We start from the raw sequence: 17,364 nt of genomic DNA on the forward strand, positions 1-17,364 counted from the left end.
ATTTTATGCATGGTTCCGGGTGTGTGTATTCCGGGAACATATCGCAGTTGCACAGGTCCTTAAACGAAGGTCCGTTGTGGCTGCCTGTTTTTCTTTTGTCAGGAAGTGCTGCTCAAAAAAACAAATTATCGCATCAAAGGACGTTTCTTTCTGCCAACAGAGTGGAAGGTAATGTAAAAACAGGCTGAAGTTAGCCGTCTGTCATGTTTTATAAATGTGTTATAACTTTAGCCACTCTGCCATTACAGTCCTTAATGAGTCCTCATTAATTTGCCAAATTGTAACGTCTGTAGTATTTATTTATGAGTCTTCAAAATGGAATCAGCCATCCTAAATGTGTCATGTATCTGGTTTTTTTTAATGTAAACGGTGCTACATTATTGTAACAATGATGCCTTGAAAAGACAGCTTGTTCTGTATTGACAACTTCTTGTCCGCATCACATGACATCATCATGAATTTGCTCAATCGCCACTTTATGTCTGTAATTTTGCCCGACTCTGCAGATGGTGTACAGAAAGACAGCATGCTGCCCCTTTGCCTTATATTCCAACATATTGCAGTTCAGTTAGAACGAAAAAGTCTTTATTTTGAAGAGTTTCCTTTGATCATATGAGGTCTTAACCTTTATATTCTGACCCAAGTCTGAACACCGATGTTAAAGAACTTCAAACTCTATTTACTTCAAAATGGGATTGGGATCTTTGGGCTGTGGAGGACACCAGTGTACAATCTGCTGAAAGTTAATGGAAGAAGAGGAAGTCTGAACACTGTGTTGTCTAAATGCAAGCTTTAACTTTTAGTTTACAAGTATAGTATAGTATATTTATAGTTCTAAATCAGCACCTGCAGCAACCAAAATTGTGTTGGTACTGGTATTTACATGATGTGGTAACTGAAACTTTACAAGTTCACATTGTTTCCCAATTCACAGTTGAAACTATGGCTGGACCTGTCACTTTGGATTTGGATCCCATCTTCCTTAAGGGATTAAGTTACCTGCACTCCAAAAGTAAAGACTCAGTTGATAAACTCAAAGCTTTACTAGATGAGTCCCTCTCAAGAGGAAGTGACTCATCTTACCGCTCATCACAAAAAGTAATGAATTCAACTCATATTTAATTTGCTCTTCAAATTGTTTTGTTGTTTGCTTTTTCTCTTTTAATGTCATTGGTTTGTATTTTCTGCTAATAAATGCTGCCCACTTTGTACTATGTTTTTTCAGGATATAGAGGTGTCCAAGGGGTCTGTGTCAAAACTGAGCTTAAGTAAACAGGACTCAAAGTCCTCAAATTCTTCTTCCTCCAGCAGCAGCAGCAGCAGTATCAAATCAGAGAAAAGCAAAAAAGAGGCAGAGAAGAGACCGGCTGAGAAGGTACTATATCTTTCTAAAATGTTTTCGTTAGAATAAAATTAGTTCTGAGTTGTAAGGTCAAATACCGTACAACAGGAGAAAAAATATGTTCGGAAATGAATTAAAACCACACAAGAAAAACTCGGGAGTGATGTTGACCTCTCCTTTCTTACTGGCCAACAGGTTAGAATTGACTTGGGTGACGTGGACCCACCGAAAAAGCCTCGTTTGGAGAAACAGGAGAATCGCTCTTCTCCAATTACCGTTCAGACGAGTAAAGACCTCCTGTCAAACGTTAACGACAACGATGAGACCAACGCTGATGACTTTGCCATGGAAATGGGCTTGGCTTGTGTGGTTTGCAGGTACATGTAAATCATTAGTACATACATTAAATATAATGTTGCATGAGCTTCAGGACATTGCTACATTTTCCTGTACAGTTGTTAATATATTTGGGTGTGCTGTGTGTTTTAATTACCTTAGACAAATGACGGTCACTATGGGAAACCAGTTGGTGGAGTGCCAAGAGTGTCACAATCTGTACCACCAGGACTGTCACAAGCCCCAGGTGACAGACAAAGAAGTGAATGACCCAAGACTTGTGTGGTATTGCGCTCGCTGCACCAGGCAAATGAAACGTATGGTGAGGAAAATAACTTTTTAATATCAGCTTGGTAGTTGTTTTTGTATCACTGAAATGCTCTCTCACACACCTGAGACACTCAAACAGTCATTTGTCCATGTAAAAAATGATTCTACTTGTATGTGAGGTTTTCAGTATCGTTTGTGAATGATTTCAGTGATTCTGATTCATGTCTCTACCTGCCCCTCCTAAACATGCATGCATGGTGACTTTTTGGTTTGTCCTCTAGGCCCAGAAACCTCCACAGAAGCCGTCCCCTGGATCTGCGTCATCAGCGCCTGTTGTGAAAGACACACTAGTCAAAAAGACAGAGATGAAATCCAAACCAGACACAGCCAGCACCTTCCAAGCCTTCAAAAGAACCGAACTGAAGGTATGTGTTATAACTCGTAGCTGCCATCAGAGTGTATGAGATTTTAAAAACATGGGAGATGATATTGATTTAATTTTGCCAACCTGCGTAATAAACAATTAATTTGAAAGTGTTCATTTAGACCACTGACCTCTGCTGCTGTTTCATTTGTGCAGAGAATGGCTTTCTAAAAAACTTCCCAGTACTTTAAATGTATTCACCTTGAAGTTATTTTGATGGCAAACATTTTTCTCTTTGACAGTGATTTGATTATGTAAACACCAACAACAATGGGAATGTAACTTTAGTTTGTTTGTTTTGAGTTGTATGGCTTGCAGGTAACTTGTAGGTTCATAAACATGAAGCTATTCAGGTCAAAGGTAAACAGTGACCTGCCCCAAAGGATTAAAGTACTGTTGTGGTCAAGAAAGTAAGGACTGGTGTCCTTACTTTACTTTTTTTTACTTTACTATTTACCTTACTTTACCATTGTATTACCAAGGCTGTAGAAACCATTCCTACACCCTTAGAACAATACTGTAATCTCATTGTACACTGTTATCAGTGGCAATTGGAAATGACTATATATACAATGACCGAAACTTTTGTAAGAAAATAACTAGTGGCTACAAAGCTGAAGCTGTTGGATTTAGATTTTGTTTCACTGATAATTATGCTGTTCTTCATTTAACACAGGCGTCCGCAACATCAGCCAATCCCACCACTAACAGCTCCTCCTCCAGCAGTGGTCTCACAGGCTGGGCTGCATTTGGTGCCAAGACCAGCTCTGCTGTTCCTCCAAGCTCCAAACTGGGCTCCTCTGGACCAAGTGGAAGCAGTAAGACCTTAGCAGCTCCCTCTGGCCAGAAACCTGTTGGGCTCTCTGGACTAGCTGGAGCAAAGTCAGGACCTGGGAGTGCTAAGGTACCTGCCGGGGGCAATGGAAGCAGCTCCAGCCAGGTGCCTCAGAAACCACCTCCTCTGACCTTGGGTAAGCAGCCACTTAACCGCTCCTCGAGTGGTGAAAGTCAAGGGAAAGGCTCTGCTTCGTCAGGTGGAGGCTCCCCGAGCAGCTCCCAGGCAAGTGCAGGGGGAAACGGAGGCAGTAACGGAGGGGGCAACGGGAACAATGGGAATGGGTCAAAGGCTGCACCAGGGGACAAAGCACCAACTTCTCAAGAGTCCCAGCTCAATGCTATGAAACGTCTTCAACTGGTAAAGAAGAAAGCGGCGCAAAAGAAACTGAAGAAATGAGTAGCGATGGAAACAAATGGCGTGGAGGAGAAGAAGATCTGAGGGAGTAGAAAATAAACCTTTCAAAAGTGTGAATTTGGTGACAACATTGTTTTACAGTCAAATACTTGAATCTTACTTTGTGTAAATGCTGCTGGACTCTGTGTCGTACTGCTCTAACAAATATAAACATTGCAAAAGTGACGGTCATTTTTTAATCAACAAATGTTATTAAATAATCCTCCTCTTATCGACTGCTTGTATCATTAGCTTTGTGGCATGCGGTGCCCCAGAACGTGAATCATTATATTCTGCAGGACAAAGGGGAGACAGAATCCCAGTAGTTTTTGTAGTTTATACAGTCATGTGACATAACTGTTCAAATATAAACGATTTCTCCATTTCACATCTACATAAAACACATATACTACATTTTTAAATCATTTCACATATAACATCTGTGTCATTTATAAATCATTTCATATATAAAATGTTCTTCATTTGTAATTCACTTCATTATTAATATGAACTTAACAATACTGAAGTCCAAAAGTGCTCAGCAGAGTGTGCTGTATTCTCCCACCGTCATTATTGTTAATCATCAGATTACTGGTCCATTTGATGAGTGCTTGTTTTTTTTTTTTATGAACAAAGCAGATTCAATATCAACACTTTTGGTATGAGACATCTGATAATATCTAGTGATACCTGCGGGTGTGTGTGTGTGTGTGGGGGGGGTCTCTACATGTCAGTCCTGTGTGAGCCTGGATCCACCAAAAAATCCTTCCTTTTGACATTCACCAGCAGAAATGTAACATGTTTTACGTCCAGGGCTTTTTAAAATATGAATTGAATTGTCTGAAATGCCACTGGTTCCTTTGGGGTTTGTTTTGTTTTAATCTAAACCCCTTTTTAGGCGTAGGACATTCTGCCAAGGTAGTTGGCAGGCACATAGCCTTTCTGTCCATTGGCCTCAGCTAACCACCAGTCTTTGTTGCCTCCCAGGTCGCAGAACTGGAGGATACGAACATGTTGGTACTCCTGCAAGGTCAGCTCCTGGTCACAACGGGCTTGAAATGCATAGACGGCATAAAACTGTGAAAACAAACACACACACAGAAAAGAAAATGTTGAAATTAATTCAATTAAATGTGTATTACATTCCCAAGTCATTAAAACTGGAGTGAGAGTGCATTCTCCTGTAAATCCAGAAGGTGGCACTGTTAATTAGTGCATGTGGTGTGTATTATTATTCGAAATGTTTGATACTGCAAACTTGAACAGAGGTGTTCCAAGTTCCATGCACAATCATCCTACAGATGGCACTTAATCTGTTTCACATGAACTGTTTCCTAAATGAAATTTAACTGCTGAGTTGTTGTTTTTTCTTTTGAATTCATTTTTACTGAACATAATACCTGATCTAAAGCGACATTCATATGGTGCAAGAACATGCACGCCAACACACACACACACACACGTACCTGCTGTGCCTCTGTGTCCACTAGGTCCTCCATATCTTCTGGGCTCTCTAGTTCCCCCTGTAGACCAGAAAGGGTTGAGCTGCTGTCTGTCGTGGTGAGGTTGAAACTGAGCAGGCTGCTGCTTCCACTGCCAGACACAAACAGGCTGATGTCATCGAAGTCCTCCTCCACCATGGCAGACGGCTGGTGTTGCTGCTGCTGCTGCTGCTGCTGCTGCTGCTGCTCTTTGACCCTCTGGCCTCCTCGCTGTGAGTCCCTCAGTGGATTGTACTGCTTCAGGAATGTGGAATAGACGTAGCCTTGTGTACCTAAAGGTGGCACATTTACATTTTATCAGGATGCCTAACTTGTTCATTTGCAAAGTCTTGGTTCACCGAAAGTGCAGTTTTAATTTGATACACAGTTACAAATTTAAATGTGGCACACAGTGGCTTCTGTCAGCCACTGTGGACTTCTGAGTAATTTACCAAAACATTGTCAGAAAACACTCTTGCAAAGAGAGAGCGAGAGAGAGAGAGAAAGGGAAATAGCTCTTCCCTTTCTGCCATGCAAGACATGAGAGTGTTGTGTTGTATATCTGTCTTGTAAAGTAATGTTACTTGTCCAGACTGCATCTAAGAAACTTCCACTGGCAGAATTTGCATTTTAAATTATTGGACAACGTCATACTTGTGATTAAAATATAAAATGTTGAATTCTACTGAACGTTCAGGATTATTTTAAGCGGTAGAATCCACTTCAGCAAGCCTCATAGGCACTTCTTGGCATATTCAGATCATGATGTTCACTAACAGCATGAGATTGTTGCACAGATAATAAAAAAGACACTTCAAAAATATAGAAACAGAGAGAACCATGTAGAGGTGATAGATTTAAAGCAGAATGTTGCAGAGTTTCCCCTCCAGTTTCTGGGTAAATATAAAAAAAAAGCCACCACTGTAAACAACCCCCTCTCCCTCTCCTGGCCATGTGCATTTGTTATCACCAGAGACGACAAATACATGCTGTCGAGTCATGTCGAGACTGGTCGCCCTCTGTTTTGCATGTTTCTGTGTTTCCTCAAACCTTCTTTTTATCTGCTTGTTGTTTGCCAGCTCTGCCAGGATGAAGGTCTAAAATAAGGCTATTGCTGCCTTGATCTTATAGCTGATATGTGGTGTGTATAGTGTCATGAAGCAATTCACTTTGCAAAACCTCCTGATTCTAAGGACTCCGGGTTGACGGCAGGTAACAGATGGTAGTTCTGCTTTAATCAGCATTGCGTGCACTCATTTGGCAACGGGTCTGAATGTAGTGGACATTTTTAAAAAGTTACCCAGTCAGACAGTATGCAGAATCTTCAGTTTACTAGTCTTTAAGCAGCACAAGCACATTTTCTACTGAGACCATTTTGGTATAAAGGCAAACTTTAAGAAAAACCTGAGGGGAATGTCTCTAAATATCCCACTGGTAAAAACAAGGTCTTTTGTAGTTGAAGTGAACTGACTCATACATCTAAGGGTGAAGTAATTGCAGAAGAAACTACTTTGGTGGACATTTTCTCTTAATTATTCAAAAAAAACAGCTTCCTATAAAAAATGAGGGCGAGATCCGTGTCTCACACTAAGGCTGTCAACATACGCTTCAGTATTTGCTTATACAGTCTTAAATCCAGTTACTCTGAGTGACCTGAGGAGTGTGTAAATATGAGGCAAGCATATTCATACCGTGGATATCAACAGAGGGTTGAACAACAACCTCTCGAGAATGTGTGTAAGCCCAGAGGAGGAGACAAGTGTGTGAAGAATGTACTTTGCACCAAGAACATGTACACAGACTTTTTCTTCCGCGCACTCATCAAAGAGAAATTGTTGTTGTGGAGTACACGGCAGCACACGAGCAGCAGCTCTCCTTCCTTGTTTCTGAATACCCAAAGGAAACGGCTTTGTACTCTAAGTAACACTGCTTACAACAACGCACAGTGGTTCATTCCAAACAAGACGTGGGATCTCAGGTGCTCCAGTGAAACGTAGAGGGGAGATGGAGACAAGATACAGTGTTGGCCCTGTTGTGAGGCAACCCTCCCCAGAGGCAGGCAACCATAATATCACAAGAGCTCCTGGGACTGATTCTTGTGTGCTGACTAGTCAGAGTCAGAAAGTAAACTTTTGTGTGTCCACACAGCCTCTGTCATCTCTGCAGGGGGGTTAAAGGAGACCTATACTCACCATACCTGTGGTTAAGTAGAGGGATAGCTTGATTCACAGTGTGCGTACAGAACCGCCTCTGCCTAATTTATAATTTACACACACACACACACACACACACACACTTGCCTCCGGTGTGAACCAGCCACCGGCTGCTGCTGCCTAATGGGTCTGTGTCCTCCAGCAGAGCCACCAGCTCCCCCTCCAGCAGACTGAGGTCCTGCTCCTGGCAGCCGTTACACTTTCTCTTCAGCTGGTACAGACGGTTAGGTGGGTACTCTGCCAGCAGCCACGCGCGCTGTTCCTCGGTTTGATGCTGCACCTCCATCACCTGGAGGAGAGTTGATATGATGAGTGGGCACACATACAGGCTTGTTTGTTTTCGGTTATCAGTGTACAAGAGTATACCAGAAAAAGGTAATAATCTCAATTTCACACTTGCAGCTACTGACTGATGGTGGGAACAGGTTCAGATAGGTTTTATATTATGTGGGATCTTTGTCTCACCCTGGGGTCAATGTGGAGTTTATTTACACAGCTCATCATTGACCTAAATATTACAGAAAAAACACAGTTCGTACCGTTGTTTTCTTGTCTCGTTGCCTCTCAAAGCTGACTTTGCGCTCCATTAGCCTCTGTGCATTATCTTTGACAAAGGCCAGGTTATTCAGCCCATCCATGATGCTGTTCTGCACTTCAACGATGTTCGATAACGGAGGCTGGAAAAGCAAGTGAAACAGTTCTGGGTTTCAGTATTCCATGAGTTGAAACAAAATGTGTCATGACGTGTAATATGATCAGGGTCCTCACTGGAAGCTGCTGTATAGATGGAGCACGGAGGAGAATTTTGTCCACCAGCTCCCTGAGTAAGGTAACTAGATACAGCACACAGTTGGTCAGGATCGTATAGGCAGCCATGTTGAACCTGTTCAACTCCTCCACTAGCATGGCGTTGAGAGCCTCATAGTCCCTCCTGGCAGGACCTGACGGGTCCTCTGACGCCAGTGAGGGAGATGACGTGGTGGTGGATGAGGAGGATGAGAAAGAGGAAGAGCGCTCAAGGCGGCTGCAGTAATCCAGCAATTTGTCGTAGCGTTTCTGGATGAGCTTCTGTGGGGCTGTGAACATGCCCTGCAGAGAGGAGAGGGGGGCGAGGACCAAGCGCTCCACACGGTTTTTCTGAGGGAAGAAACCAGAAGACGAGAAGGGATTTAAAGTACAGTTGTTCAGCTCACAGCACAAAGAAGCCTGCAAACATGCATTTCACGTCTGTGTCTATATAATACTGGGTCTATTTGTAAAGGTCATCACAGGCTCCTGGTTTGGGGCTGTGCTGCGCTACACAAAGAGTCTTATTCAGAGGTGCACTTATGTCAGAATTGGCACCTGTGCACTCCACGGAGACAAAGACGGCAGTATAAGAAAATGAAGATGTGAATTGAGCCACAGGATTTACTGCAGAGGATTAACAAAGCTGGACAGTGGACAGAGTGAAAGGTCGAATGAAAGGTCAGGAAGGAGTAAAAGCATGGAGTGGCAGAGGGGTAAGTTAGACAGCGAATGAAATTGATGCCATTTATGTTGTGTAGTACAACAAAAGCCGCACTTACAAAGTGCTTATAGGGGTCATTTCCGTTACTGTGCATTGATCCATTTGTGCCATTTTTACTTGGATCCTTCACAATGTTCTCCATGTCCTGGACATTCTGGACAGCTACAGACACCATCTCCTGCAGAAAATACAACAAGGGATACAAAATTAAGACATTTGACACAACATTCTCATTAAACCAGAACATAAACATGCAAATGTTACATTATTAGAAATGACTTTGCTACAATAAGAATAATAATAATAATAATAATAATAAAAAACACCCACCTGAGTGTGCTGCAGGTAACAGTGAACATTCTTGACCAGCTGCCTCACAGCCTTTTCCAGACCTCTGAACAGCTTCTCCTCTTTATCAAATATTTCATCTCTCACCTACAGAAGAATAATATGTAGTTTAAATAGCAGCTAAATGCACTCGAAAATGTCCCTAATGGCTGTAAACATGCAGTCATTAATAAATGATTAACCCATTTGTAATTAGGCCTATGAAATGTAATTGCAATTGTATTTTACCTGTGGTTCAACTCCAGTGAGGATCTTGAGATACCCAGCGAACCTGTCACCTTTCTTACGGATGGAGTGTATGTTGAACTTGTGCAGTTTGCCTCTCAGTGTGCCCTCATCTTCAGACCTCTTGTACTTCATAACTGACAATGAGAATTAGATAATAATACATTCATATCATTCAGCCAGATAACATGTCATGTATACGCAATATCACAGGTAACAGATGACGTGCATACGGCAGAAAGAAATCTCACCGATATCCTTGCGCCTCTTGAACTCATTGATGTTAATATTGATGATCTTGGCAGCAGTGAACGCCTCCTGCAGTGGACAGTAGTCGGGGTGGTCTTCAGGTGTGGCCTGCCACAGCTCCCCGAGCAGCAGCGGGTACTTCATGATCCTCTGCACAGGTTTGATGAGCAGTGAACCCATGTCCAGCAAGTTAGGTTTCCCTCTTTTTAAAACACACAAGAAAACTTGCTCAGTCAACACAATCATCGAGATCTACAAACAATCGGACATATGTAACTTCATACGTGGATATGGTTTTTTTTTAAATGCCAACTTACTCTTGGTCATATATTTTTCTGTGGAAAACAAAAACAAGAAGACAGTTACCGTCAAAGAAGGAATTTAGAATATAAGGGAAGGGAAGTGTTCGATGAAGTGATTTAGAGGAAGTGACTTCACTTACTTCAGTGCTAATACACATGTGGTGAAATGTTGCTTTATTTCCTCCTCTTTCTCATAGGATTTGAGGGACATGTTGGCATCGTCGTAATGGTAACAGTAAATCTTATATACATCTTCTAAAGCTGCCTTCGCCTGGATGAATACTTCTCCTGCAGACAAAACGTGGGCACATGAGATCATTTGTCTAAAAGTATCCAGAGCAGCAACAGTAATATATCTTTAATATTGAGTCAAAATGGCATTTACTGTACCTATGACAACTGCTTCTGGGTCGGAGTCAGCCATGGCCTCCTGCAGTCTGTGAAGGAGAGCTGCAGAGACCTCACACACTGTCTCCATGTTGGTGAACAGTCGATCTATATCGACAACCTGACACAGGACAGGATGTTTAAATGTACAAACAGTCCATTTTATGTCAATCAAATTAAAGCAATTATTTATATTTTCTGGTTAATCTACAAATCAAGTCTTTCCCCACTTGGAAAAACAATGTAAAGACATTCATTGTATCAATTTAAGACGTTTTATTGTTGAAGATATTATTTTGCCTCTGTCAAGCAATACTATCAGACCTGACTGAGGGAGTGCTATGTGTAGGGAAGCATCCTGTCAAGCTGCTGAATGTCTGGGGTTTTTGAGCAGTAGAATCCTGACTGATACTGACGGCAAAATGGAAACGTAGCGCAGGTCAAATCAAGAATCAAGAATCAAAAACAAGAGCTCAATTTCTTATAGTTATCACGACTGGCTGCCTCTCGCTCATATACCCCTTGTAAAAATCTCCCCTCTGCAAAATAGGACACCCATGCAAGAATGTGACACGTCAAAAACAAACAAACAAAATGCTGTCTTTTTGACACCAGCTTTAATTTCCTTAAAATCTGATGACCTCATGAGCTCCCTCCTCTACTTAAACAAAAATATACTGTGCATGCACATGCAAAACAGAGGGTAGGGCTAAGTGTTGAGGGCAAAGGGTGACATGTGATTGAGCGTCTATCAGTATTGTGTGAACTCCTTAGTCTTTAGTTTGAGTGGAGCAGACGTTTGTTTATTTAGTTATTTATAGGCCGGTTTGGGCCTATAAATAATTCCCGTACAAGGTAAATGTTGTATTTACCTCACAACAATGAGTCATGTACCTGCATGTTTCGCAGAGGCTGGACCACCTCTCTGATGCACAGCTCCAGGCCTGTGAGAAAGTCCTTTTCGGTCTGCACAAGCTCCTGAATAACCTTTGCTCTGCGCTTCATCTTCCTCAGACCGACCTCCTCTGGGTCGATGGCTGGAGACGGAGGCGCAGACAGGTCAAGTGGTGTCATTTTCTCTGAAAGGAAAAAAAAAGAGGCATTAAATATTGTTATGAGACAAACGAAGATGTGAATAGGCTCAGGTGTATTTTTAAGGTCTATTTAGGGGCCTCCGTCAGCCACAGTCATCGTAGGTGCAGTGGTAAATTCTCTGTGTATGCTGTGTATGCACTGTTTCACAGTGATTTCATTCTTTTCACTCAAATGCCAAAAGGTCACACTTGACATGCCAGTCAGGTGCATTGCTCTCTGTCTTTTTGTTGATTGCACTGTGACTGCTCTGTGCTTTGCATGGCAGGCAGGAGCGTCTGCTCGGGAAAGAGAGATGCCTCTTTGCTGCTCAGTCGACACAATGCATCACTTCCTCCTCTGGTGGGAAGAGGAAGAGAGAGAGAGGTGAACAGAGAGAGGGATGGTGGGTGTGAGGGTGTGTATGAAGGGAGACGGATGGCCACTGGGCCCGTGTCAGGTTACGGAAGAAATTGTGACGATGATGTAATGCTTCGGCACGCTCAAGCATTCCATCCGCTCCGACTGGAAGCGTGTGAGATGGGAGGGGCTCGCTGTGACACACCTACTGACGTATCACACATACAAACAAACACCATTCAGAGTGAACGCACACACAAAGAAACTCGTGATAGTAACAACTCCATCTTACAGATTTTACTTTCACCACAGGTGGAAAGAGCGCTGAAATATTCTACTCAAGTAAAAGTACTACTATTTTGATACATTTGTACTTAAGTACAAGTAAAAGTACTGGTCTATAAGTGAACTCAAGTTAAAGTGAAAGAGTAGCCAGTTTAAAATTTACTTATTTACTTTTACTTTAACAAGGTTATGGTTCTTTCTTGTGTCTTTCTTGGGGACACAAATCTCACATGAATTGTTTAGTGCTGACAAAATGAAATATGTAAACACATCAAAATGGATTAATTAGTTCCAATTCACCTGTCCTCATCATCATTCACATCATCCTTCATTCATGTCCTCTCTGTCCTCATCATCATTCACCTGTCCTTGCCATTCACCTATCATCATCATTCACCTGTCCTCATCATCATTCACCTTTCCTTGCCATTCACCGGTCCTCATCATTCACCTGTCCTGCCATTCACCTGTCCTCATCATCATTCACCTGTCCTCATCATCATTCACCTGTCCTGCCATTCACCTGTCCTCATCATCATTCACCTGTCCTGCCATTCACCTGTCCTCATCACATTCACCTGTCCTCATCATTCACCTATCCTTGCCATTCACCTGTCCTCATCATTCATCTGTCCTTGCCATTCACCTGTCCTCATCATTTACCTGTCCTCATCCTTCACCTGTCCTAAAATGTATTGCTACAAACATGAAAATAGATTTGTTTCACAATTTTAAACTTGATAAACAGATTAGAACAGTTGTGAAATCAAGCTGTTTTCATTTAAGGCATCCATCAACAGTGAAGTCCCCAATTATGGCTTTCCTCCACCGGCTCCATGTGCATTACCAAATGCTTTTTAGTTCCACTCCACACTAACACTGTGACCTGCTTCAACCATGTTCCATCACAGGTTTTCAGATTGAAATTGAAGGATTGGAATACTTTGTTCATGTTTTGTATCTTCCTGTTACTTTATGCATAAATGTACAATACATTTACAGTAAGTCTATGAGCTGAGGTTGTTTGAACCCTGCTGATTTTTGCCAAATCCAAACTGGATATGTGTCTGGTTTCACCTCAGGTAGTTACATGATAGAAAAAAACATGTTTGATAAACTCAGTGGACAGAGAGATTTGAGCGGGAAAACATTTTCTTGAATTTCAGCAAACTCATCATCAAAAAACCAAACAAATAAAAATATTATTTTAAAAAGGTGGAAAGAAAATTCTTTCACATTTCAACATGATGATCAAGTGTCACATGTCAAGTGTGGGCTTTCACCATGAAAAGAGACCCCGGAATCTGTGAAAACCTCCACCCGTGAGAGAAGTCTGCTTAAAAACGCGGGATCAGATGAAGTATCCTGCTATTCCATTTGAATCTGGTTTCAACTCTTTTCCTAAATCACCACTTATCAGTGTAATACATTCTTGCCATAGTGCAATATCTTTTTAGAAGAACTGTCACTCGCATTAGTTTGCTTTAATTTGTCCCATTCAAAACTGCCCTTGAAAACATTCCATATATATCTCCATATACTGACTTACTGACAAATTAAATTTATAAATGTATATATTTATAATTTTATTTATATCTAATAAAACTTAGACTGCTGAAGCAGCAACAGGTCTCATACTATGAGGAGTTCCCATGTAAGGGGATACAGGGCTTTTCAGTGTTCAGCCCAGTGAAAGGGATCCAACAGCCAGGCCCAGAAGAGAAAACAAGGCATGGAGTATCACATATCACCATGGAGGAGAACAATATGTTAGACTTTGCCACATAGCAAAGCTGGGAACAGTTTTGGAAGTAAAATGTGGATATTAATTACAAAAAGGAGGGACCAGTCAGATGGAATGCATTCCTTATCACCTTATCATAACCTCAAACATCATCGTAACCCTAAAATGTTGACATGTAGACGTGGTCAAGATGTCCTACTGAAGTTCAGATCGACCATCCAGGAAGGGGAAGAAGGAGAAAAGAGAAAGTATCTAGGGGCAGTTCTCTGGAAAATAAGGTCTTGCTAGTGCCAAAGGTCAGAGGAGAATAGCCAGATTCAAAATGATAAAGTACTCACTTCTGTAACTCAGATAACCACTCATTACAACCATCACTTAAACCACAAGATGTAGAACCCATGTTGGACAGCTGGGCTAGAGCAGCAGCAGCAACAGGTGCCACTGTTTTGTCATGTGTACCTAATAAAGTGGCCAATATAAAATATCATATACAACCCATATTGAACCACAACTCTACTGCCTTCAAAAAGCTCTTCAAGTTTGAACAGATTTGTAATAAAAACATCATAAATGACCTGCTCCATGAATGATTAAAACACGTGTATATTTGTATTGTATTGTTCCGGTAAATCATTGTCAGAACTTATTATATTTGGTTGTACTGCTGTAAATAATTAGACACAGTGACATCATGTAACCATGGCTCTGTGTGGCTCGACCAACCAGTCTGACAAGCAGATAACTGGCTGTCAAGCAGCGGGTCACATGTTTCCTCTTTCAGTGAAGTCATCGTTCTGTCAATATTTGCAATGGTAATAACACTGTAAATATAAAAATATGGCTCGTCAGGTGTGAGGCCTGTTATATCTGCTCCAGATTGGAACTTCATCTTGTTTTGTTTCGTTTAAATTGATGAGTCATCCACATATTCTTTAATCTTATTATTAATTTAATCCTATTATTAATTATCAACTGATGTCAGCCATTTCTAAGCATGGTGCCCATTATATTAGTTATTTTATATACTAAATTAAAATAAGTGACTTTAAAATTAAAAAAAAATAAAAACACACTCATGTTTTAGCTCCAGACTTTTGCTACATCACAAGACTCATCCTCTGGCCGAGATGGCAGATTTTCCAAATCAGTACAGATTTTAGAAGTGATCAAAGATCAAGACAATTATTCAAGCAGTGCATCACATGATTCCTCTGTCAGTGAAGCCATCCTTCGGCCAATATTTGCAAGGGTAATACCACAGTAAATAAGGTACGCAATAGTGCTCGTTAGGTGTGAGGATCAAGTCAAAGAGGGTGGGTGAAAAAAAAAAACACCGGGTTGTTTTCCTGAAAACAAGCCTGTCTGTCATGATGCAGGCGCTGTAGTTAAAGAAAACAGAAAGTGCAAAGTAGTAGAGAGTGTCTCTATTTCAGGTAAACAGGGCAACTGCTGATAAGGCAAAGTGTTTGTGATAGATTATTTGGTCAATACACCATGTGACCTTCATTTTTGGCATTGGCGTTTCTTTCTTTTTCTTCTTTGGAAGACTTATGAACAAGTGATTCAGGAACAACTTCATATTTTGTCTAATCATTGCTACTAATCCTCAGCTGGCACAGTAGTGTCAGTCATTCAGCCTGCAGCGCAGCATTCCCCGTCACTGACTGCACTCAGGACAGGCCTGTTTTTTTTTTTTTGTTTTTTTTTTAACCTCTGAAACGTGGACATGGGTCAGCTGCTGTGATGAGGTCACGTCCAGCCGCGCACACGTTCAGTCCCAGATGTGTGAAATAAAAGTGTGTTTAACTGTTACAAAGAGCGAAAAGCACGCTGTAACTGAAATGTGTCAACACACACGAGGGTTGATGATTAAATAAGTATATAAGTCAACACGTAAGGTCTTTCCATGTACGTCACTGGTGTCAGGTCTTGTTTACTAGCTGGTCAGGAACACTTTTAAAGCCACTCCTCTGTGCCTGAGTTTGGAGCAGTTTGCATATGTGCCCTCATCCCTCTGGGAATTTCTCCTGCTCAACACATGGTAACGCAACAGGTGCAGGCTATCAAGAGCTGTGCAGCCGTGCATACCTTATGTGTATGTGTTCACTGTACACTGATATTTATGTTGTTACAGTCGATCACATGCAGACACATACTTCTCATACGTCACTTACGAAGGTGTTTAATGAGCATGTTTCTCCATGTAAAGAGTTGTCAGACTAAGTGTTGGCTTGTGTCTGTGTAGATTGTTGTCATAGTGTTGACCCTCGGGGAGGTCATTAGGGCATATATACCTTTAAGTTTGGCGCTGTACTCCGTCTTGTCAGACTGACTCCTCCTCACTAGTGTCCCCAGGTTGATGTCACCTTTGGCCATGTCCTGAGCCACAATAGTGTCCGTCCTCCTCCTTTCCAGGTAACGCAGGAACACAGGCCGGTTCCTCCTCTTTATCACCTTCTCCTTCTCCTTTTCCCTCTCCTTCTCACTCCCGCCGGCCTCACTGGGATTCATCGTGAGGCCGTCAGCTACCTTTGTGTGCTGCAGATCAGTCAGGAGAAGAGACTGGGGACAGGAAGAGGGAAAGAGGCAGAGAGAGAAAAAGCAACAGGTGTACTCCTCACTGTGCACTGACTGCCTGCTCAACCCAGGTAATGTAACTCCTCCCTGTGTCTACCTGTCATTGGAGCTATGTGGCCCCACCTCTCCACTGCTGTGCTATGCTTCTTCCCTTCAGACCTTTATTTCCATCCAGGGAGAGAAAGTAGACCACCTCACTTTCCCTCCAAGGTTTGCAGAGCGAGCAACAGCCACAGGCTAAAGTTTTTGTGCTTAAGACACATTTGACACGAGCCTTTACAAACACACAGTGTACCATTAGACAAGGAAGTATTTATGTAAATAGCCCCTGCATGGGTAAACAGTGAATTACACTGCAATTCAGAGTGTTACAGTACACTGACATCATAATGAATATGTAAAATTTCAGTGAACCCTTCAACTTTAGTCAAATTAAACAATGAGTCAAGCTGTATGTACTTTGATATTGACATGTTCATTTTGGTGATTTGTCACATTTTTGTGTCAGGATACACAAACTCATTTCCTTTATTGCAAACTATGAATATACTGTATTATGGTTCTATTACATGGACTAGTTTGACGGGTAATTCACCAACACACTCGTGCTGTCACTATGATTTCTGGTCATAGCAACCAGATACTGTGTGTCCTCAGCAGAACAATGAATGGATGCATTTCCTCCCCACACAGGTAATGATGGCTCATTACACACCTGTTTCACTTCTACACACACACGCACACACACACGCTTCACAACGACATATCAGCACAAGACTGCATGGGGTTGTGATTGTTATCCCTCTTCTATGTACATGTAAATAAGAAAAGAAAAGGTATTATTAACAATATTGTTTATATTATTGTTGATTCTTTTTATTGTAATTCCACTTGGCAGAGCAAGTTCCAAAGAATCCCACGTTCTGTACAAACATGCAAATGTGTAAACATCTCCTGTGTGCTGTCATCATGGCAGCATGAATTGTTTTCAGGCCTGAGGGCATGTAAA

General features: G+C 41.7%; 2 protein-coding genes across 2 annotated transcripts; one reads left to right on the forward strand and one right to left on the reverse strand.

Moving 5' to 3' along the window:
• Positions 1 to 45: 45 nt before the first annotated feature.
• On the forward strand, positions 46 to 4,959 carry ints12 (integrator complex subunit 12). Its single transcript, XM_044028978.1, has 7 exons — positions 46 to 168; positions 935 to 1,098; positions 1,226 to 1,375; positions 1,538 to 1,719; positions 1,841 to 2,000; positions 2,230 to 2,373; positions 3,049 to 4,959. Exons 2-7 carry the CDS (start codon positions 943 to 945, stop codon positions 3,604 to 3,606), a joined length of 1,350 nt encoding a protein of 449 aa, XP_043884913.1. The 5' UTR covers positions 46 to 168; positions 935 to 942; the 3' UTR covers positions 3,607 to 4,959.
• Positions 3,927 to 16,648, reverse strand: arhgef38 (Rho guanine nucleotide exchange factor (GEF) 38). Its single transcript, XM_044028977.1, has 14 exons — positions 16,073 to 16,648; positions 11,213 to 11,397; positions 10,322 to 10,439; positions 10,072 to 10,219; positions 9,947 to 9,964; positions 9,632 to 9,831; positions 9,384 to 9,517; positions 9,138 to 9,242; positions 8,866 to 8,985; positions 8,066 to 8,434; positions 7,837 to 7,974; positions 7,385 to 7,586; positions 5,070 to 5,377; positions 3,927 to 4,680 (listed from the first exon to the last, which is right to left on the reverse strand). The coding sequence occupies exons 1-14, from the start codon at positions 16,287 to 16,289 to the stop codon at positions 4,498 to 4,500; spliced, it is 2,445 nt and encodes an 814-aa protein (XP_043884912.1). The 5' UTR covers positions 16,290 to 16,648; the 3' UTR covers positions 3,927 to 4,497.
• Between the last annotated feature and the right edge of the window lie 716 nt (positions 16,649 to 17,364).

The sequence above is a fragment of the Solea senegalensis genome, linkage group LG6 (assembly GCF_019176455.1).
Source record: "Solea senegalensis isolate Sse05_10M linkage group LG6, IFAPA_SoseM_1, whole genome shotgun sequence".
NCBI lineage: Eukaryota > Metazoa > Chordata > Actinopteri > Pleuronectiformes > Soleidae > Solea > Solea senegalensis.

Excerpts from the sequence above, each read along its gene's own strand:
- arhgef38 (XM_044028977.1), bottom strand. The coding sequence starts at position 16,289 with ATGAATCCCAGTGAGGCCGGCGGGAGTGAGAAGGAGAGGGAAAAGGAG. Across the intron at positions 10,440-11,212 it reads AGCCTCTGCGAAACATGCAG|GTTGTCGATATAGATCGACT; the intron begins GTACATGACTCA and ends GTCCTGTGTCAG. Across the intron at positions 7,587-7,836 it reads AACGAGACAAGAAAACAACG|GTGATGGAGGTGCAGCATCA; the intron begins GTACGAACTGTG and ends ACTCTCCTCCAG.
- ints12 (XM_044028978.1), top strand. The coding sequence starts at position 943 with ATGGCTGGACCTGTCACTTTGGATTTGGATCCCATCTTCCTTAAGGGA. Across the intron at positions 1,720-1,840 it reads TTGGCTTGTGTGGTTTGCAG|ACAAATGACGGTCACTATGG; the intron begins GTACATGTAAAT and ends TAATTACCTTAG. Across the intron at positions 2,374-3,048 it reads TCAAAAGAACCGAACTGAAG|GCGTCCGCAACATCAGCCAA; the intron begins GTATGTGTTATA and ends CATTTAACACAG.